General features: G+C 51.0%; 6 protein-coding genes across 6 annotated transcripts; 4 read left to right on the plus strand and 2 right to left on the minus strand.

Annotated features, from left to right (window-relative positions):
* Nucleotides 1-3,202: 3,202 nt before the first annotated feature.
* Nucleotides 3,203-5,695, plus strand: B0T23DRAFT_379473 (ferric reductase NAD binding domain-containing protein). Its single transcript, XM_062837153.1, has 5 exons — nucleotides 3,203-3,497; nucleotides 3,555-3,707; nucleotides 3,770-4,647; nucleotides 4,775-5,456; nucleotides 5,577-5,695. The coding sequence occupies exons 1-4, from the start codon at nucleotides 3,313-3,315 to the stop codon at nucleotides 5,407-5,409; spliced, it is 1,851 nt and encodes a 616-aa protein (XP_062692793.1). The 5' UTR covers nucleotides 3,203-3,312; the 3' UTR covers nucleotides 5,410-5,456; nucleotides 5,577-5,695.
* Nucleotides 5,696-9,144: 3,449 nt separating this feature from the next.
* Nucleotides 9,145-12,791, plus strand: B0T23DRAFT_428619 (uncharacterized protein; the record flags this gene model as incomplete). Its single annotated transcript, XM_062840143.1, has 3 exons — nucleotides 9,145-9,155; nucleotides 9,207-9,342; nucleotides 10,449-12,791. The coding sequence occupies 3 exons, from the start codon at nucleotides 9,145-9,147 to the stop codon at nucleotides 12,789-12,791; spliced, it is 2,490 nt and encodes an 829-aa protein (XP_062692794.1).
* Nucleotides 12,792-14,396: 1,605 nt separating this feature from the next.
* Nucleotides 14,397-16,820, plus strand: B0T23DRAFT_139534 (uncharacterized protein). The gene is made up of 2 exons (XM_062832327.1): nucleotides 14,397-14,447; nucleotides 14,563-16,820. The coding sequence occupies exon 2, from the start codon at nucleotides 14,682-14,684 to the stop codon at nucleotides 16,737-16,739; it is 2,058 nt and encodes a 685-aa protein (XP_062692795.1). The 5' UTR covers nucleotides 14,397-14,447; nucleotides 14,563-14,681; the 3' UTR covers nucleotides 16,740-16,820.
* An 81-nt stretch (nucleotides 16,821-16,901) lies between these two features.
* B0T23DRAFT_404419 (uncharacterized protein) lies at nucleotides 16,902-17,141 on the minus strand (the record flags this gene model as incomplete). The annotated part of the gene is made up of 1 exon (XM_062838900.1): nucleotides 16,902-17,141. One exon carries the CDS (start codon nucleotides 17,139-17,141, stop codon nucleotides 16,902-16,904), a length of 240 nt encoding a protein of 79 aa, XP_062692796.1.
* A 524-nt stretch (nucleotides 17,142-17,665) lies between these two features.
* Nucleotides 17,666-18,547, plus strand: B0T23DRAFT_139552 (uncharacterized protein). Its single transcript, XM_062832329.1, has one exon. The coding sequence runs from the start codon at nucleotides 17,750-17,752 to the stop codon at nucleotides 18,362-18,364; it is 615 nt and encodes a 204-aa protein (XP_062692797.1). The 5' UTR covers nucleotides 17,666-17,749; the 3' UTR covers nucleotides 18,365-18,547.
* A 427-nt stretch (nucleotides 18,548-18,974) lies between these two features.
* On the minus strand, nucleotides 18,975-19,776 carry B0T23DRAFT_139550 (uncharacterized protein). The gene is made up of 2 exons (XM_062832328.1): nucleotides 19,483-19,776; nucleotides 18,975-19,377 (listed from the first exon to the last, which is right to left on the minus strand). Exons 1-2 carry the CDS (start codon nucleotides 19,694-19,696, stop codon nucleotides 19,055-19,057), a joined length of 537 nt encoding a protein of 178 aa, XP_062692798.1. The 5' UTR covers nucleotides 19,697-19,776; the 3' UTR covers nucleotides 18,975-19,054.
* Nucleotides 19,777-20,827: the final 1,051 nt, after the last annotated feature.

A 20,827-nucleotide genomic window follows, 5' to 3' on the forward strand; every position in this document is an offset into this window, starting at 1 on the left:
TTTTCAAATCGGAAGGGTGGTTATATAGTTGTAAGAGTACTTAAATTCGTCTTACGTACCTCTAGATGTTTCTTATTTTTATTAGAAGAGAGAAGTAATCTTTTATTGCTTAATACGACGTTGCTTAGTACCTTCTTGAATAAGGCCGGTCGGCGATAATAGTGTAGTATGGTTCAGCTTAAGCAATTAAAGTTGCAGTTACTATTTAATACCGTTGAGAGGGTATTTGAACGTTGTGACAATAATATGTGTCTAATTGAATATATGTAAGATAATACTCTAGTAAGAATCTAGAGTAGGAAGTTTGTGTACAGTCGGTTAACTTTAAGGCACGCAAGCCTTATCTAATCTACAGGTCCTATATACGTGGGTGGGCTCCCGTGGGAGCGGTTCATTCAATTAAATAAACCCGACCGAGCGGGCTGGGCCATCCAGTTAGGTGATCTGACATGTGATGACGCTAGCGATACTAATCCGGTATCATATACTTTAATAAAGCAACGGCGGCCTCGTCCGGAAGATTAGGAAGATATTCTTATTTCCAATGAAATTTGGGTAATTAATAATCCAATATAGAAACAATAGGTAATTTTGGACGAAGAAGACAATCCGAAAAATTTCTCTTTAGTTAAAAGAAAACTTTATAGATAAATAATTTGGGAATCCTTCGTTAGAGGAAGAAAAAGGCCTTATTTTATTTGGGAAAAGGAGTTTGGAAGTATCACCGTCCAAAAATATATTTTTTTTATCCTTCCGATAGTCGCCGCTTTCTCCCGGGAATACTAGAATAGTAATATTGTTTTTTAGTAAGATAACGCTCCTTTGTATCGGATTAAAATTACCTAAAGAGTAATAGAGCAAATAGGAATTTCTCTTCTAAGTGAAGCGAGGTTCCTTACTTACTCTCCGGATTTAGTACCGATCGAAAACGTTTGGCCCTAATTGAAATCACTTATCGAATTAAGGCACAATATCCAATCTTTAACGCCCAAGAAATTGAAAGAGGCCGTTCAAGAGGCCTAGAATAATATTCCGGAGGAATTTCTTCTTAGACTAGCTCATTCAATACCGGAACGGTTAAGGAAGGTTATCGAAGCCGAAGGAGATTCTATTAATTATTAGGATCCTACAGAAAATGGCCATTTTTATAGTAATATAAATCCTAGTTTTCTGTACGGCTCTAGTGGCTTGGCTGGCGCCTTGGCTGTACCAAACTAACAAAGTAAATGCCGGCAGAGGTGTATAGGGTCAAACTGCTGTACCTAAGCGTTAATGCCGTCTAAGATCTTCATCTCATTCGTCGACTGTTTGAAGCCCCATCCTAGTATCTCTCAAATCACTCCGTTTCGAATTGGCAACCTCTTGTTTCCCCTGCGTATCGACTATCGAGCCTAAAGGCTACAACATATCAAGTGGCTTGGTCGTTATACCTGAGATCCAGTTATAGGCCGTTGATGTCTACCGGTAGACTAGTACTAAGGCTTTCCTTGCCGACCGGCTTACCTATCTGCCTACCTACTGTTTGGGGTGCATCTCTCACTCTTCCACTTCCACCTGACCGCTAACATCGGATTTCACAGTTACTCCCGTCTATACCTCACGCTTACGGGACTTCACTTTCGAAACGCTTGATATAATATTGTGGGGTTTTCGGCTATGCACTCGCCATATCTTCGCTACCACCCAAGGTACCGTGCCTTCACGTGGGCTATCAAGCTCCATGCCTATAAAAGCTGCAGGTTGAGGACTGTCGTGGCTGTTGTGGAGGGTGATAAAATGTTGCATCTCGTACAAGGTCATTGAGAAATGGCTTGCTTCCCGATACTTATCTGGTCGTCCTTATCCCTGAATAAGGCAGACGCTGCTCCGTCTCAACGTCGAGCCCCCATTGCCTTTTGGAGCCCGACCATCTTGCACCACAGAGGTGCATTTTCAAACTTCCATTGCCGAGGAGAATGGACTATCCATGATGTTGGCTGACAAGTCACACCAAGAAGGTGCAGATCTCAACTCGTTAGAAGAGGTTCTGTTGCCTTTAAAGCCATTTCGTGCTTAGATTACGTGCGTTTGTGGGGCAAATAAGGTTGAGATGCCATATCAAGCAGACCAAACCCTGAGGGAGAGAAGATGGTATCTACTCGCCTCTCCATATCTCTCACGGTCAGGCGGTACTTGTCCATCCAGTCTCCTTTGATTATATCCCGCGCTTTATCCAGATTACAAATGCTACCCTTCCAGCATCCGTAGACGTGGGTTGTCCTGCTCGACCTTCCAAACGTTCCACAATGGTCACCACTCTCACAAGTCGTCCGTACACTACCCTGTTCGGTCAGTCAAGTGTTAGTTACATGTATTCTGCTAGGCTGACAGTATCTTCGCTCAGTATCACCCTCAGTCCAAGTTAGGAAGCAGGCAAAACCACAAAACCCTCGGGAAAAGGCGCCGCACGATCGATTTTCCACGCGTACCCGGCAGATCCAGCCACATCCCTCTGGGTCCTGCATCCAGGCACAGAACGTGCTTCTGCCCAGTCTATGCAGAAAAGACCTTGCGAGAGGTGCAGTTTTACTGCTGTTAGTTTTTCCTTGGGAAATGCTCCATGCTTGGACCCAGTTTAGAGACGGTAGCTCCTAGTTATGTCGACCGGCAATTTCAATCCCACGTTGGTATTGGGCAACCATGCCGGACATGAATCACCAACAGGTTGTCACTGCCGTTCTGCCCGTGTTTGCCAGGATTCAGCTTGCTTTCATGCGATGGGCAAGTAATGCACTCGTTATCTCAAATAGGTCTTATACTGACCTAATCCTGCTCGCCAGTCCAATCACTTCCCATTTGGTACCACCCCCCTGGGGAAGAAAAACAAGTACCTGATCAGGTAAGAGAACACTCGGCGAAGATGCCCCGAGCGGGTGGGGGAAGGCAACATGGACTAGAGGTACCTATAGTTTACAATATCGAAATATATCTCGGCCGGACTCCTGAAGGTCTAGACTTTCACTCCTCCATCATACAAGCCTTAAAGGGTGCCTTCCTACCTTGTCTCTCATACCTGCCCTTTAGTCCAGTCCAAGATCTTGGTTGAAGAGGAAGAGGCGCTGCCTCACTCACCTCTCCCTGAAGATACACTTCGCTTTTGTTCACAGAGCGTCACTCGTCGTCTCACCATCATTTTATGTGAATCTTACCTACGCATTCATAATGGTCCCACTATCACCTTATATTTCCAGTGGCGGAGGGCACGCCGGGACAGGAGGAGGAGGAGGAGGAGGAGCAGCTGCTTCGAGTGACGGAGGCCATGAGAGCCCCGCCATGCAAGCCTTTTTTGCCATGAGGCTGCGGAAGAACGAGCACATGATGAAGAGGTACGCAGCAGCACTATGTGGCCTAGTTGCTCTCTTCATCGTCTTCCACTGGACGAGATGGTTTTTTGTTAGAGCAGAAAGGTCATGGAAGCCATTGGCTACACTGGGACGTCCCTTTGTTGCGATTGAGAGGTACGTACCGTACTCCAACTTTCGAGTTACGGCCTGTACTGAAGGGTTCTACACTAGGTCCGCAAGGAATCTTCTTGTTCGCAAGGTCCCTGGCTTCAAATCGGCTGGGCATGCGCTGCTCGTTATAGCATATGCTGTGGCCAATGTTGCCGTTGGGTTCACGGACGTAGATGCCAGCTCTAAAGCTAACTTTGCCTCCAGGTTTGGCTGGTAAGTCATTCATGTATTTTCCAAGACTTTGCCTCAAAGTACTAATGAGACTGTGCGTCAAGGCTGGCTCTATCAAACCTGGGACTCGTCATCTTTCTGGCACTCAAGAACACCCCTTTGGCTTTCCTCACTGCCTATTCCTATGAGAGGCTTAACTGTCTCCATCGGATTGCCGGATATACAATGTTCATCTGGATGGTACTCCACGCGTCCCTGTACACCACATACTTCAGTGAAGCAGGAATCATCGTTACAAAGTTCCAGGACCGGTCTGAAATCGCGGCTATCGTAGCCGGCTTTTCCTTCCTGACAGTAGTCCTCTCGGCCACCATCCTCCGGCGAATTCGTTATGAGCTATTCTACGTGGTCCACATTTCGAGCTGGATCCTGGCCATTGTCGCGCTTGGAATCCATCGATCGGATTTTGCAAAGAAGGGAATCATCGTTATACTTTTGGCAGCTTCCATTTGGGTTCTTGATCGCCTTATCAGGATTACCAGAGTTCTATATTACGCCTTGAACAACGAGGCGACATTATATCCTCTTCCTGATGGTGGGACCAAAGTCATATTCAAAAAGACACCCGCCAGGGCGGTAGCAGGAAAGCATTGCTTCATATGGATACCGGCAGTACGCAAATTCGAAACGCATCCTTTCACGATCCACAAGACGAATTCTGTGGAGTTTACCATTAAGGCACAAGAGGGCTTCACTCGTGACCTCCACCAACATGCGCTTGCCAACCCAGGTATCAGCGTGAGGGCGTCTCTCGATGGACCTTACGGCACATTTCCGGATCCGATGGACTACGACAAAATTGTCCTTATCGCCGGCGGTGGAGGTGCTACTTTCACCTTTGGCCTTGTGGCGAATATTCTTGAGAGATTACATGATGAACCTCACAAGAATATCACGTTCATCTGGACTGTGAAGAAACACGGTGAGTCTTGCGCCATACACGATATGACCGTTTCATTCTTGCTCTCATGAAGGATATTTTTGTCGGCTTGAACCATGCCTATGACGGTTTTTGTAGAGTAACTGACTGTTTTGGGTCCGTAATGTAGAAAACCTGGCGTGGTTCAAGGAGCACCTGGAGACAATGAAGAATCACGCACACTCACCGAAGGTCGACGTCTCCATCTACGTGACACGATCACCAGTCGCTTCTCTGCATCACCGCCACTTGCCGCACATTCATGGCCACAGCCTGCTGCACCACGCACAACCGCGCACCTCGGAATCGTCCTCGGGAGGATCTTTACCTCCTCTGCCAGGCGATATCAGCGGCCGCAGCGGCTCCCCAGATACCGAAAAGATGCCTCAATTGCCACTACCTACTCATAGTCACCAGCACCGAAACCACCCATCATCGACCCTGTCAGAAAAGGATCTTGAAGATGGGGGCGGCGGCCTTCCCGTGGTCTCTCACCACGGCAAAGCGGCAGACAACAGCGCTGGTACCGAATCACATCCTCATCCCCATCATGCGCACGGTTACGAGCATGCCATCAGACCCGGCAGACCGGACATGGCCACACTGATCCGCCAGGCCGTCGTCGGTGTCCCTTCGAACCAGCGCGTACTCGTGGCGGCGTGTGGACCAGACGGGCTCATGCATGTCGTGAGAGATACGACGGCGAGGTTGATTCAGAGAGACGGGCCGGGAGTGGAGCTACATTGCGAGCAGTTTGGATGGTAAATGATCTGCGAGCCGCTGGAAAAGGATTGGCACGGAGGAGATTCGGTCTGGTTGTCGTTTTTGCGCGTGGAGAGTTATGGTCAGCGACAGTTTGCAATTACATCGTATATAGCCCTTCCTCTGCACCCATCATGAATGTGAAGCAGGTGTACTTGGGGTATGCTTGCTGTTATCTGTTGTGACCCAGTTGATTTGTGTTTTTGGATGGGTGCAATCGACATGGAACATGGGGAGGGGACGCAGGTACTGCTCGGAGTTCTTGTTCATCAACATTCATTGCCCCGGGGGAGGGGTTTTTTTTTTTAGTGTACTTCAAGCTAGGGGGTTCATGGAGCCTATCAACCACCCATGAACGACCACAACTCTCGATCTTTCCCAATGCTGTGACAAAACGTTGACCGAGAAGCTTAGCAACCAGCCCATTGGATGTCGTCCATTCATGTGGGTTTCTGCAGGCCCCTTTTCATTGCGTCGACGTCCGCCACGATGAAGTGTCATTCTTATCGTTTTCGCATTTTGCTTCTTTGAAGCCGACGTGTTGGCTTCTTCCGGGCTTGATGACTAAAATCTCGAACAAACAACTCAAGTGAAAATTCTTCCGTCACTCCGTGTTGGGGTCGTCGACTGGACAATGTCGATGAAGGCAGCTGGCTGTGATAGGGCAATCAGGATTGGGGGTATCTTGCTGGCCATCAGCTCCTGCGCAGCTGGCACACATTGTTCGGAAGCTGTGACTGGGCAACAAAACTGAAAAGACGTTGCCGACATGGATACGCCATCACCAAGAGGGGAGGGGAAATATACACGCTGGTATACTGATGGAATAGAAAACGGACAGCAGGTGAAAACGACTTGTCAAGCACTCCTGTCGGTGTACACTAAATGATTTTCTGATAGATGATGGATAATCTAAATGACTCCTCGAGATGTCCGTTATGAACTTGGTGAGTGCACGAATGGCGAGGTGGCTCTTCAGCACGTTTTTTAAGTGTAAGTGGTGTGTACCCCTCTGCCGGCATGTAGTGCAAAACGCTAGCGCGGTGAACTGCAAAGTGACGATAACCTTATTTTCTACGTCTAGTGTAGTGTAAACAATAAATGGCTGCTTTGTGGTGTAGTGTACGCAGTACAGTCGTGACCCCTGAAACTGCATGTAATTCAGACCTGAAAATCCTATGCACTAAATGGCATATATGCAGTATGTGGAGGATGCAGTTTCAGGGGTCACGACTGTACTCACCTCCAATCCCCTGGATATTGCAAGGTAGCGGTACCATGCTGACAAACTAAATACCAACAGAGGTGTACCGGGTAGGGTGAGGAAAACCTCAAAAGGTTGCCGGGCCTATCTAACTCAGGTGATTTCCTTAGCCAAGTCTGTTAGCACAATGAAGTGTTTGCCTAGGATCTTCCAAACAATCAAAACCCCTGTGTTTGGTGGAGCCTTTCTTTTGCTTGTGTTTGAGGAGACGAGGAAACAGCGATCAGCTAGCTCAGCGACAGCAGGTGAGCTAGGGATGCGAGATAGCGACGTGAAGATGATGCACGTTATTAGCTATTGCACATCATAGTCCCGCTTTAATAAGAAACCCGATCTCCGACTCAACACTAAGGACGGAGTTAACTGAAAATAGACAGATACCCCTGGCAGTATTGCATCAGCCATAGTCGAAGCACGCTGGGAGTAGATTTTCCTAGATACGTAGTGTAGATATATAATTATGAACGAGGAGGAAGAAACAGAAGAAAAAGAAGAAGAAGAAGAAGAAGAAGAAGAAGAAGAAAAAGTAAGAAGGAGGGACACCCAAGGTTGGCTTGGGACTGACGACGCGGAGAGCCGGAGTTGTACTACATCTTAGCTAGGTAGTCAGACATCTATCTGTGACATGGTTCCCTCCCTCTAGTGTAGGTCCTTGGCGCCGATCTTATCAATCCCTCTGGAGGTTCATGCACGTAGGTTGTTTGCAGTCCACCCCACCTCCCACCTGCTTCATATCTCTTAAGATCATGATCTCAAAGGCATCAATAGTGAGTTCATATGCAGTGGTGACTATGGGTGGAGCTGATACAGGATCTATCGTCTGCCGGTTGTTATATAAAGTGTGCGAGATCCTAACTCTCGTGTTCAACCGACCTGATGAGCCCCTGTGTTGTTGTTGTTGTTGTTGTTGTTGTTGATGTTGTCGTCGTCGTCGTCGTCGTCGTCGTCGTCGATATGCCTGCGGTCTTGGTCTTGGACTTGACGCCCCTTGGATAGAGAAAAGAGGCTGAACAGTAAACAATGGCAACATTGGTGCAAGCAATGCGCTGGGCAAGAGGCTGAGGTTACATGGCACAGTTGAGAAAGGATTTTGTACCCTGGACGGTTGGCTTCTCGTCACGGTAAGCACTTCAAGCATCCTTCCCCTCTTGGCCTCCTATCTGGTTGTCTTGTCTTTGTTGCTGCCGTCCAATGAACTGCGGCACTTTTGAAACTGACACGGACTTGACGCCTGGAATCGGAAATCGAACTGTTTTCCCTATTGATAACGGAGCAGATGGCGGTGACGGACACGGTTTGTTGATAAGGGAAGTGGTCGATGATGGTGCACACAGCTTGCACGGCAGCATGGAGGACGGGAAAATGGGGCGTGCTCGCTTCAGACAAACGAAGCGATTCTTAACAGCCTGTGGAGGACCCGTCGGATATGGAGCCTCGCATCCCTGCTGCCCTGGCGGCCCCCCCTTGCAAGCCCACTGCCCGGTCTCTGGTCCCAGTGGATGGGCTCTCTGACCCAAGGTTTTTGGGTCTCCTCTTTGGTCCCTCTTGAGTCTCTCTTTGCAGCAGCCAGGTTCAATGTGAATTGCGGGCTCCTCCTTTCCGATCGATCCAAAAAAGCTGAGGAGCTAGAGGTAACTAGGTGGCCCAGGTTGTACTAGGGGATCACTGCAAGGGGCTTTTTTTTTTTTTTTTTTTTTTCGCCATTGTTCTTCTTGTGCTTTTTTCTTGTCTTTCTTTTTCTCTCTCTTTGTTTTTCTTCTTCCTCTTTGGAATCTTCATTCCCTCTGTGACTTCTTCTGGACTCTTCCCCTCGTCGCGTCCAATTTTTGTACTGGTTAATTTCCTACCTATCTTGTTGCATCTCCAAACTGCAACCATCTACCTCCCCGAATCTCCAACTACCAAGATACGCTACTACCAACTAACCTGACGTCAGCGACAGTCAGGAAGAGCAAAGCAGTGTTGCGCCAATCCTCTGCATCTATAATCTCCAAACAACCACCCGACCCTTCCGTTTCACGCGACCACCGACCTCTTTGTTATCCACGTACTCGCCAAACAAACCGTATCTCTCACGAGCACATCATTAGCCGGATTCGAGCTCGAAAAGCAATTCGATCCAAGAAGCGACATCCAGCCTCGAAAGCCTGAGCCAGTGCAAAATTCAACAAGCTGACAATGGGCACTTTTACCTTCAGATGGTTAGTCGCGCAGTTCCATCCAATCCCTCCCGCATCGTTTCATTCCGGCACATTGCAAGAAGCGGCAACATGCGGTCGTCCGTCCAAGGCCGCCATCCAATGCGCGATGATCTCCCATTGTGCATGGAGGCATTGGATCGCGAGACAGGAGCCAGCAAGCGGCCTCTCATCTGAATGCACCACCGCTGCCATTCCAACCCAACTCGCGCACCAGCCTGCAAGTGTCGGGCGGGTGTGAAGCACCATGAACGCATCCATCGTTGTGGTATCACGATGGTGGTTGTGTAGCACCATGTCATCTCTTTCTGCGAATTGTGTGCTGACGAAATGAACAGGCCGCACGCCGCTGAGGAGGTCTACGTGACTGGCACCTTTGACGGCTGGTCCAAGAGTGAACAGCTCGATAAGGTTGGCGACCATTTTGAAAAGACAGTCATGCTTCCCGATTTCGAAGAGAAGGTCTACTACAAGGTCGGTGATGATTCAGTCTGGTCTTCTCCCCCAATTGCCCATAATACCCCATTCGTCAATTCTATTTGCGCTCGCTGCGCGGCGCTGTATGCTGGCCCCGCTGCCCTCCAGGCTTTGTGTGGGGTGGATGGGGAACGACTTACACCAGTTGCTGGTAAGGCCAGCCTATGATGTTGCAGCTTTGATGCCTTTAGTTCCTCGAGGCTGGCACCGAGCCGACACCATTTTGCATCGCAGTTGCGCGCTTACAAAAGAAAGAGGAGGACACAGCAACCAGCAGACGAGTCGAAAAAGGGGGGCGTCCAAGGGTGCAAGCGCATTCTTCTTACCCATTGCCCCCCCCCCCCCCCCCCCCCCCCCCCCCAAGAGGTTGAAGTCAAGCCGGATTTTGGGAAATGAGCAATTCGAAAAGCGCTGGAGAACGACATTGCTCACCTGCTTTGGGGCTGCTTTCCCTGTTGCAAGTGTGGAAATGTTTGATGCTCCATTTCCAGTGTGATCCGCGGCCGTGCTACAGCGGCCTCGGGCGGTTGCTGGGTCCCATTTCTTAGGTTGGCTATGACGCAACGCAACATCGCGTGACGGTACAGGGCCACCAGGGTCCCCAATAAGCGAGCCAGGCCAGAGCCGCAAGCGAGGCCGTGACTGGCTGGAACGCAACCGAATAATGGAGCACTAAGCTCCAGAAATACATCGGTGGTCTCTCCAAGCCGGCGTGTTGCACACGAACAAGCAGGGTCTCTGCACTAGTGTGGAGCTGCAGCTTACTTTATTTCATCACTGCCATACATTGCCTTGCTCCTGGGAGGTGTTTGGCAGCGTTCTGGCGCCTCTTCGGGTGGGCATTATCGCATGCGCTCTGTCGTGTTGCCAAGTTGGTTGCCAGAGAGACGAGGGTACAGGTGGAATGGGATTTTCCAGCCGGGCAGGGGCAGACCAGGGCAGCGAACGGGCAGTCTCGCTCCTGCTTCGTCATCCAAGCGCAACCCCTCCTTACCTCCTCGTCCTGTTTCCCGCTTACCTTTCACTTTCCAAATTCTCCCATATAAACGAGACACAAACCATCCAACTCTCTGACCAAGCACTGACGCAATCACATTCAACAGTTTGTTGTGGACGGACGCTGGACCACCGATCACACCGCACCACAAGAAAAAGACCACGAAGGAAACGAAAACAACGTTTTGCTACCCCAGAACCTCATCAGAACCACAGACACATCAACACAAGAACCCGAGCAACAAGCCATGTCGAATGAGAACCGCAAGGCAGAAGGGAGCAGCAATACAGGAGAGCCCAGCTTTGCAGAGACCATCATGAGCGCACTCAACACTGTAACTCCTGATACGACTGCGCAGTCTGTCAGCAACCCTCTAGAGAACAAGAAGAACCACGGCCCTCCAGGTGGCTGGGTTGAGACCCCTGCGGCCGACGGCGACAAGACCTTCAGCGTGAGCCCTCTTCCTGCCACAGATGGCGCGCTCAACCCCATCGACCTCAAGCCCGGCGAGAAGATCCCTGATAGCGTCTCGACCCAAAATGTCGAAACCCACGTTACTCTAGATAAAGAGTCATACGAAAAGAGCGACCGTATTCCTGGCGTCGATTTCAGCACATCACCTGTTGCTACCCCTATCGTTGCCACTGGCGCGCAGACCGACTTCAAGGTCGACCCTCTTCCTGCAACTGAGGGTGCTCTCAACCCCTTCAAGCTCGCGCCCGGCGAGAAGATTCCCGATGACGTCAGGGCTGCAGACATCAACACCAATGTTACACTTGATAAGGAATCATACGAGAACAGCGCCGATCGGATTCCCGGCCTCGACGCCGCATTGCCTCCGATTTCCAAGAACATGATCCCCGAATCCAGTCTTCCCATCACTAGCAACAGCGATGTCTTCATCAACACCGTCACTCCCGTCTCAACCACTGCTGCCTTGGCTGCCCAGGTTCCCTTGGACGACTTCACGGTTCCCGAGGCTGTTAAGCAAAGTCAGGAGAAGGCCCACGTGGAGCCCGGCGCAAGTGGTATAGCCAAGGAGGTAAAGGGCAAGGCCGCCGTTGAGGATGAGCTAATGCACAAGGTTTCCAAGGCCCCCTCCACCTCCGAGGGCACTGCTGGACATGGCACTGAAAAGGCTGAGACTGACTTGTCCCTTGCTGATGCCGTTGCATTCGCCGGTAATGCCGCCGCTGCTGCTGTTGTCGGCGCTGCCACTGTCGCCGCCGACAAGCTCCCCGGTGTGCTCGAGAGCACCGCAAACGCCGCGGTAAATGTTGGTAACAAGATCCCTGGTGCCGTTCAAAGCGCCAGCGAAGCTCTTGGTACCACCGCGAATACCGCCAAAGACACCACCAGTGATGTGCTTGGCAGTGCTGCCAATGTTGCTGCTAGTGCCGGTACCCAGGTGCAGGAAACCGCCGCCAACACTGCTAGCTCAGTCCAGCAGACTGCCGCTGACGCTACATCGACTGTTGCAAGCAGCCTCCCGAGTGTGCCAGACGTCACTGGCCACTTACCACAGGCGGTCCAGAATATTCTCCCTACATCGCTTCAACCGGCGTCCCAAAACGGTCAGGCTCTTCCTACTTCTGCCGAGGTCGAGAGGTCCCTCGCGGCAGAGAAGGCATCACGCGTTGAGGGCATTTCTGCGGCCGTTCCTATTGAGGTCAAGGATTCCATTGAGAAGGCTGGCGAGTCACCTGAAGCTACTACCAATGCCGCCGCAGTCTTGGAGAAGCAGGCCGTTGAGGCCGAGCTGCTGAGAGAGGTGAAGCCCACACGGGCCGAGCCCCCTGCCGTAGCCGTGTCGGTTCCATCAGAAGTCAGGGATTCCCTACAGCAAGCTGATGAGTCTCCCGAGGCTGCTGCTTATCCTGCCGCTGTTGAAGAGAAGAAGGCCGTTGAGAATGAGCTGCTGAAGACTGTGAAGCCCACGGAGTCCATCCCGCTAGCCTTTGCCTCGGCGGTTCCAGGAACCGTCAAGGATTCCATCACAGAGGCCGGTAAGGCTCCCGAAGCCGCAGCCAATGCCGACGTTGTAGCGGAGAAGACTGCAGTTGAGGCCCAACTTTTACAGGAAGTCAAGCCCGTCGAGGTAGTGGCCGACAAGAAGGCTGTTGAGGCTGAACTCCTACACGAGGTCAAGCCCACTGAGCCTGTTGGTGAGTCGTCCACAAAGGCAACAACCAATGGCACGGCAGCCAATGGTTCAACAGCCGCTGCTTCCAAGCCCGCTGAGACACCGGTCACTCCAACAATGCCGACAACTACGGAGGGGTTCCCGCCGGCTGCCAATGGCAATGGCAAGGTGACTGAGCAGCCTACTGTTACCACTGGCCCTGAGACCACAACCACGACCACGCTCTCTACCTCTACCACCCCAGAGAGAAAGAAGAAGAACCGAGTCAGTGGTTTCTTCAGTAAGCTCAAGCACAAGTTCGCTTAGAGACAATGATAGTGCTTTGAGCGTGATTGATTCTTCCTCTTTCTTCCTTATTGCTGTCATAGTGTCGTTTTAAATATTCCCCATGGGCTGGAAGGTTGATGAATTGGTAGGACGCAATGCGTCTTTGGCTTTGTTATTTCTCTCATGTCATTGGGCACTTATTGTCAGATAGAAGCGCACATGCAATTAATCGTGCGCTCATGCCCGGGTGGATAGGCCCCTTACGCATCTCGGAATCTTTTGTCCTTTTGATCTGTTACCCTTCTGCTTTTGATGCTCTCTCATGATGCACCTGAACGATGGAAGGCACATGATGATGGCAGGAAACCGTCCTAGCTACTCCACTTAAACTTAGTCGTATGTTTAATACTTATTCCTGTCAACAGTACCTGAGCTAGGTCCTTCCGGCATCTCTGAAATATGATTGCGCGGTATGGAACCAGGGGAGATTGGACTTAGTGGAAGAACAGACGCAACGGTGATGACCTTGTCCAAAAATTTTCAATATTGCTCTCTCAGTTGTCGATTTATTCCAGGTTGTCATGGATGTTATTGTACTGGATGTTGGAAGCTAAGCATGATTTGGGCATTTGTAATCGAGGATACACTTTGAATTCTTATGTTTGCTACACCCCGCACGGATTTCGCAGTGCCTTGATGAGATCCCTATAATCACCGTCAACCAATGATTATACAGACATGACCAGGTGCTGATCTTGAGTCCAATTTCCATATGCAAGATCCGTAGTCGCCCCTGTTCGTCATTTTTTGTCCAACTGGGTCAACACACAGTCCCTACGTACTAGGGGCCATTATGTCACAGTCCGAGGTGTTGGCTTGCTGAAAGTATTGCGATGCAGGCGTCATACTACGAAGTAGTAGATACCAATACTCTAAATCTAATCAAGAAAATGCTTTCATTTGAGTTTCACTAGCAATTTAGGCTGTCAGTACATTAAAAGATAGTGCGTGCAGTGTTGTAGTTGTTTTACAACGGCCACCGCGATTGTGTAGGAAGGCATGACGGGAAGTAGTGTACACTAAGATATCGGCCCCTGCAGATGCATACCTCAAGAATTGCATAAACAGATACTACCATCTACTGCATTGAAGCGCGATTACAAATCCCTGTCTCCCACTACACGGTAGCTCTCCCTTCTGCATATATGCCAGTCAACGCATAGCATCCTAGCGGTCTCCCACAGCATCTGGACTATATGCACAATCAGGGAACAGTACTTACAGAATCGGAGTCAGCTGACATTGGACATGACAGGGCAGGCACTTTTGGCCAGTACTTGTTTGGGGTACCGCAACGCCCGGAAAGTTGCAGCGCCTCGCTCCCACCTTCAGTTGCCATTTGCCCCGCGTATCTCTTACGGCAACGAGAGACTCCTGCCCGTCCTCCAACTTCCTGCTCGTTCCAATTCCTCATGGGGTCCGAATTTGGACCCCTTCTCAAACCTAATTTCGTATACTAGCGATACCAAGTCTTTGCCGCTCATCTTCTGTCATTCCATCCCGTGCGTCGGTCTTTGCATCACGAGGTCGTTTCCATCCCCAGAGAGCAAAGACCTCGCGTCTGAGATAACAGACGTCATTGTCTCCCTGCAACGCCAAGAGATATGACAACCGTGAGGTGATTAGGACAATAAGGTATTATGCATCAGTCAACCTTGTCAGCTTCTCAATCTTCCTTTTGTCGGGATTTGTAAACCCTGCCGCATGTCGGGGTCGCTTTATGGGAAAAGGTGCTGACAGCTTAGAGAAGCATTGTTAGGGTTGTCTTGCCACCGGAGAACTACTGGAGACCAGGTACTTGAAAGCGAAGCATCTGATCCACCGCAAGAGGAGCACGCTCACTCAAGCCATCAACGCCTTCTGCCAAATATGAACTCGACCCTATCAGCCCCGGGCAAGTCCCTTTCCGCTCCTCAAACCTCCAACTTCTCGCAAGCCTCCTCGCAAGCCTCCTCGCAAGCACCCCCACCCGTGGGCTTTGATTCCGCTCGACGCCAAGGTACAGGTCAAACCCAGGGATCAAGCGCTTCACAATCCGCCCCACGGAGGAATCAGGGCGCCAGACGGCAACATAGAGACATGAGGCGCCCCGGCGCAATGCGGCAGCAGAGCCGTGTGAATGATGACGAAGACATTTTGGCCGAAATGCGAGCTATGCGGAATGCTTCGAGCCGTCGCGGACAGACCTCCATTACACATTTGCTGAATCTAAACCCTCCGCCTCGCCCAGTCTACGACAGCACTCACAGCTATTCCTCCCGCTCTTATCGCCGAAACCCTAGCTATGGCGTTGGTTCCGGCTACCATTCTATGGACAAGGCTCGCTATGTTCATGCCAATTACCGATTCGTCGTGTCACCCGGTGGCAATTACACGGCGCAAGCCTCAGACGCAGACGAACATCTCGAATGGACCGATATCCTACAGATCATTGCTTCAACAGAGTCGCAACAGACCTCATGCCCAATCTGTCTTTCGGAGCCCGTCGCGCCACGCATGGCGAAATGCGGCCACATTTTCTGTCTGCCGTGTCTTATCCGGTTCATGAATACGGTGCCCAATGATGACGGCCGCTCACACCCGGAAAAGAAGCAGAATCGATGGAGAAAGTGCCCCATCTGCGATGATACAGTCTACCTAAACGAAGTTTGCCCGGTCAGGTTCTATGCCGGTCAAGAGAGCGCCCTCCCCCGGCCAGGCGAGGATGTAGTGCTGCGTCTAATGGCGCGCAATGCAAAGAGCACTCTCGCACTACCCAAAGAAGGCGCTGCAGAGGTACTGCAATCGGGCGATGACATCCCCTGGCACTTTGCCGCCAATGTTCTGGATTATGCAAGGATCATGAAGGGTACTACCGGGTATATGGAAGAGCAGTATGACCAAGAAGTGGACGACTTAACCAAGCAGGAGAAAGAAGATGAACTGATGTTCCACGAAGATAACGAATGGACCCAGAAAGCCATCAGGGCAGTTCATACGGCAAAGGAGAAGTTGAAGGAGCTTGATTCTAGCCAGACAACGGCACTTGCAACATCGGCCGCTGCCGGATCCCAGTCTAGGAAGCGTGATGAGGACCTTGATTTCTTTTTCTACTCTGCACCTCCGCATCTTTACCTCTCACCCTTGGACATTAGGATCTTAAAGACCCAATTTGGCTCTTTCTCTGAATTCCCAACCACACTTCTTCCAAGGGTTGAGCATATCTCTACAGGCAACGCCGTCGACGATGTCATGCGGAAACGCGCCAAATACTTGGGTCATCTACCCCGAGGATGTCTCATCAGCTTCCTCGAATGCGACTGGACTGACATCGTTACCCCTGAGGTTCTTGAAACCTTCAAGGAGGAGATCGAGCGCCGGCGTAAGCGGAATAAGGACAAAATTGCTCAGGAGGAGCGTGAGCGTCTGCAGGCAGAGCGCCTGGAAGCCGCTGCTATCCGTGGTGCCAGGCGTCAGGCGGGCCCGTTAGCAGAGGAAGGGATCATTCGGTATGGTCATGCCGATGCGGATCGGCCCTCGGTGAACATGGACGACTTCATCCCTCTTGGTGCGGAAGCGCCAAGTACGACACCACCAAATCCAAGGACTGGATTTGGTACCCTATCAGAGATGAGTACCAGCCCGAGTGCACAAAGGACGGTCTGGGGTACGCCGGCTATACATGGGGATGAGCCGGAATACATGGTGCCTAGGAACCCGGTTGATGATGGCTGGTTGAAGGATGATGATGTTATAGACAGTCTGAGCACGCAGGATATCGCTTTCCAGATGGAGGCAATGGGCCTTGAGAATGGTGCTGGTAGCAGCAGTGCTGCCGCTGCCGCTTCCGCGGTGGGCGGTGCTAAGGCCGGCGGTGGCGCCAAAGGTGGAAAGAAGAAGAAACAGAAGATCACATTGATGAGTACCGGAGGTAGGAGGGGTCTCTAGGAACACTGGCCTGGAAAGGTTAGTAGATTTTCAAAAGCCGGGCCATCTCTTTAAACATTTGCGCAACAAGATCATCAAGATATTGGCTTCTGACTTGGGCGTTTGTAGTGTAGTGTCATTGAACGACTTGCTAGTCTCCGCGATGTATCTGGCTTGTATACATCACTCATGGGGTCTCCAAACGTGTTCTGACAAACGGATACTCCACGGCAAGTCTAGGGAAGGGGGAAGTGATCCGGACCAGACTGCAGCACCATGGTTAAGCGGATAATCTGCATAGTCATGGATATGCAGAATCTTGATACTATCTATGTACTTGCTGGTGTGTATTGGAGTGGTTTGCAGCGTGGTCGTTGTATCAGCCGTTGACGGGCGGCCCGAAAACGGGAACTGCTTCTGCATAATGTGGAACAACATGGAACCCTCCGCGATCCCAGTGTCTCTCTTGAGGCGGGTGTCTGCGTAAGAGGACCAGGCATTGGGATCTTGATTGGAGTTGAAGTTCCTGAGAGAACACCCAGGTGCAGATCGCCAACTTAATGGAACCAATTTTCCGAGAAGCCCGATCTCCCATGTAGTCAAGGTACACACCACCTCACCGACTATGGCGCATATCACGTATCAGCAAGTCTATCCGCAAACTTCTGGATGGTAGTACCTAGGTACAATGAGCGTGCAAGATGCAGCAGCACAGACTCAACCATCAAACTGCGAAGCAAGCAACATCATGACATCATCCGCTGTGACATCATGCTGCTGTTTTGCACGTCCATTACGTTCCAAAACAGATCTACCTCTTCTCACAGAACAGCTAAAGCACCTCTCTCAGTTACCTCCACCTGAGAATTACAAGCCGGACTCAGAAAGCTCCTGCGTACAGCCAAGAAGCAACGACACTCGACCAACACAGCTAGATACGCTTACTCCTCGTACCTATCGATTCACAATAAACCTGTCACACCTGTCCACCATGCCGAAGGGTCAGAAGGTAGGTTTCAACTCCTTATTCCATGTTCACGTTCATCTTCGACACACCTGTTGTGCCTAAACCATCCTCCGTCCGTACAACCCAACTAATGCAGAGTCTTATCCAGGTCACCACCGAAAACGTCCCTCCCAAGCACGAAGGCCCCGGCTCCGTCCCTCCGGATTCCCTCGCGGCCGAATCGATTCGCTCCGGCGGTGCCTTCGCCCAAGGTAACCCGTCCGCCTCCGCAGGCGGCTCGGCTTCGCAGAACCCACGGGCAAAGGCCCCCGGCACCGCCCATCAGAGCCACCCCGAAGCTCAGCAACCGAAGCATGAGAATCCCGAGCAGGGTGCGCCGGCGCCGACCTACATTTTCCACCATGGCCGTAACCTGCCCGACCCGGCCGGCCCACACGGCAAGAATATCAGGGAGGTCAAGGAAGACGAAATTGACGAAAGTTGGACCGAGCCTGCAAGCATGCCGGAGCCCGGAAGCAAAGAGGATCCCGGGCGTGCCGCGTTGAAGCGTATGCTGGTCAGCACCGCACCCGAAGTCAAGATGGATACCGGAAAAGGAAGCCAGGAGGGAGGAGACGTTTTGCCGCTAGAAACGCGCGAGGCGGGATTTGAAGCGTTGGGAGGGGATGCTGAGGCTTGAACCCAGAACAGCTGAAGAATGAAGTAAGTGTACGATATGAGGAGGTTGGCAAACGGAAGTCAAAATCAGAATGGTAATGAACGTCTTGACAAGTGGGGACAACGGGACAAGAACTATAGAATGGTAATGAACGTGTTGAACAGTGAGGGACACTGGTCATGTTCAAATCCAGCGTGATGATAGTCATCCATACATACTGATGTGTTTGACAGGTTCAGAAACAAACATTGGTAAAACGTGAGAACATATCATGTTCATTCAAACATTACATATCATAGTACCTCATTACATATTACCCCAAAGTCCGCCAAGCACAACCCCCCAACACCCCCCCGTCTCTCCTTCACATTCCCAGCTGCAGTTGACATGAAGTGTTGCAGTGTCTGCGAGACTGGTCCCCCATTCTTAGGGCGAGGTCGTGTGCAGCACAACTTGCTCTTCGATTACACTCACATGGTGTCCCCAATCCAGCTATCCACACCCCTTGCAGTATTCAGACACAGATTTACTCCAAAACACAACGACACTTGACATCAGCCTTTTCATTTTTTGACGCCCCTCGAAAAACCTTTCCTCTTTCTTCGCAATTCAAAGCGCAAGACTTTGATCATTAACCCCTCTCAACTCCCCATATTAAATAAAACGTCAACTGGTTACACAGTCAATCAGTTACCGCTCTGGACCGGTAACTTAGAGGACAGCAGCAACGACACCAGCAAAAGCAGCCAGCAAGCCGCCGGTGCTCACAAGAACCTCACCAGCGGCGTTGCCGGTCGCGGAGGTCGAAGGGGCGGAGGCGGTGTTGCTCGACGCGGCGCCCGTGGCGGTAGTGTTGGCGTCGCCAGTATTCTCGTTATCGCTGCCGCTGGAAGAGACGGCGGTAGTGGCGGCGGTAGTGGCAGCGGCAGCGGGAGCGGTGTTCAGGCTGGTGGTGGCGACAGCGACCTTGGTGGTGGAGGACGGGTATTGCTTGTCAAGAGCGCACCAGGTATCACGGTCGCCCATGGCGGATGCTGATTACGGGGAGAACGACGTGTTAGTATAATTGAAAAGAAAATTACAAAAAGAGAAAGTAATCAAAGGGAGTAAGGAAAAAGGAAGGGGAGCAGCAGTCTTACCCTTGCGGGGATCGTTGGGGCAGTTGTTGTAGCAGGCAATGATGTTGGGATACTGCGCGCACTTGCAGCCGTAGTCATCACGGCCGCACAAGGCGAGCCTGCTGTTCTCGGTGCCGAGGCAGGTCTCGACAATGTAGGCGGCGGCGCAGACGGAGGTGGTTTGGGCCGCGGCAACGGCGAACATGGCGGCGAGGGGGAGGAGAGCGGCCTTCATTTTGGCGGTTGGGTAGGTCTTGATGAATTAGGTTGCTTGAGGATAAAGACGGAACAACAACAAACAAAAGAAGACGAAGATTAGCAATTACTTTCACAACACGGACAGGAAATGAGAGAGAGTAAGTCGGCAAGTAGGTAGGTAAGGAAGGAAGATATGTATTAGGCGGGAAAAGGGATCAGGTGACCTTGTATACAAGAAGGCCAGTCCAGCAGATATGGATCGATGAGTCTAGACCCAAAAAGAAAAACGATTGGATATTGCTCTTTCCTGCTTGGTTTTCTCTTCCAATGATATCGAAGGGGCAGGAGAGAGCAAAGAGAGGCAGCGAGGACGAGAAAAGAGAGTGTGTGAAGGGAGTGGACACGCGGTGTGGGTTGTGTCCAGGGTAAAAAGTAAGTGGAGACGGGAGAAGAGAAGAGAAAAGAGTGGTTGATGAAAGGTCCGAGAACCTGGGGAATATGGCTGGGTAGCGTGCCTACACTCGTATGTAGAGCTCCCAATGTAGTAAGTAGTATACATAGTAGTAGGGGCAGAGAGTTAGTCCGTCTATATTCGAAAGCCTGGTCCCTGTCAAAGCCATTGTTGACTGACGGACGGTGACCTGTGAGAGTCATTCAAGAGTATGTCAACCACCCCGGGGTCTGTTTGGTTATGTAGTGTATATAATGTAGCATGTCAACCCAAGGCACGCTAGTCCAGGTTGAGCATGACCGAGATGCAGTCTTGATGCCGCAATTTCATGTCCCGAAACGCCTCTGTAGCCTATTCGTTGCCATGGAGGCCGAGCGTCACAAGGGCCAGTGTTCATTTCACAGCACACATTGGGGGACATGTGGTGAAGTTGGTGAGAGAAAAGAGATCGCCAGCTGGAGTTTGGCGTCTACGCTAAATTCGCGATCCTCGCTCTTCCCCTGCGCTCCCGCATGTTGGGATCCATGAGGACCCCAGATCTCTCCACAGTCCTCAGTCTCCCCGCCATGCGGTTCCGCCAGAATGAGAAGAGAGTCTAAAGCCTTTGAAAGTTTGTTGCACTATGCAGTGTAATTTCCATGTACCCGCCTGGAGTTGAGGAAACTACTGTAACTCTGTCTGGACAAATGAACGGAGGGTGCGTGCTGATTCGCCAAT

The sequence above is a fragment of the Neurospora hispaniola genome (genome assembly GCF_033458365.1).
Source record: "Neurospora hispaniola strain FGSC 10403 chromosome Unknown B0T23scaffold_4, whole genome shotgun sequence".
In the NCBI taxonomy this organism is placed as follows: domain Eukaryota; kingdom Fungi; phylum Ascomycota; class Sordariomycetes; order Sordariales; family Sordariaceae; genus Neurospora; species Neurospora hispaniola.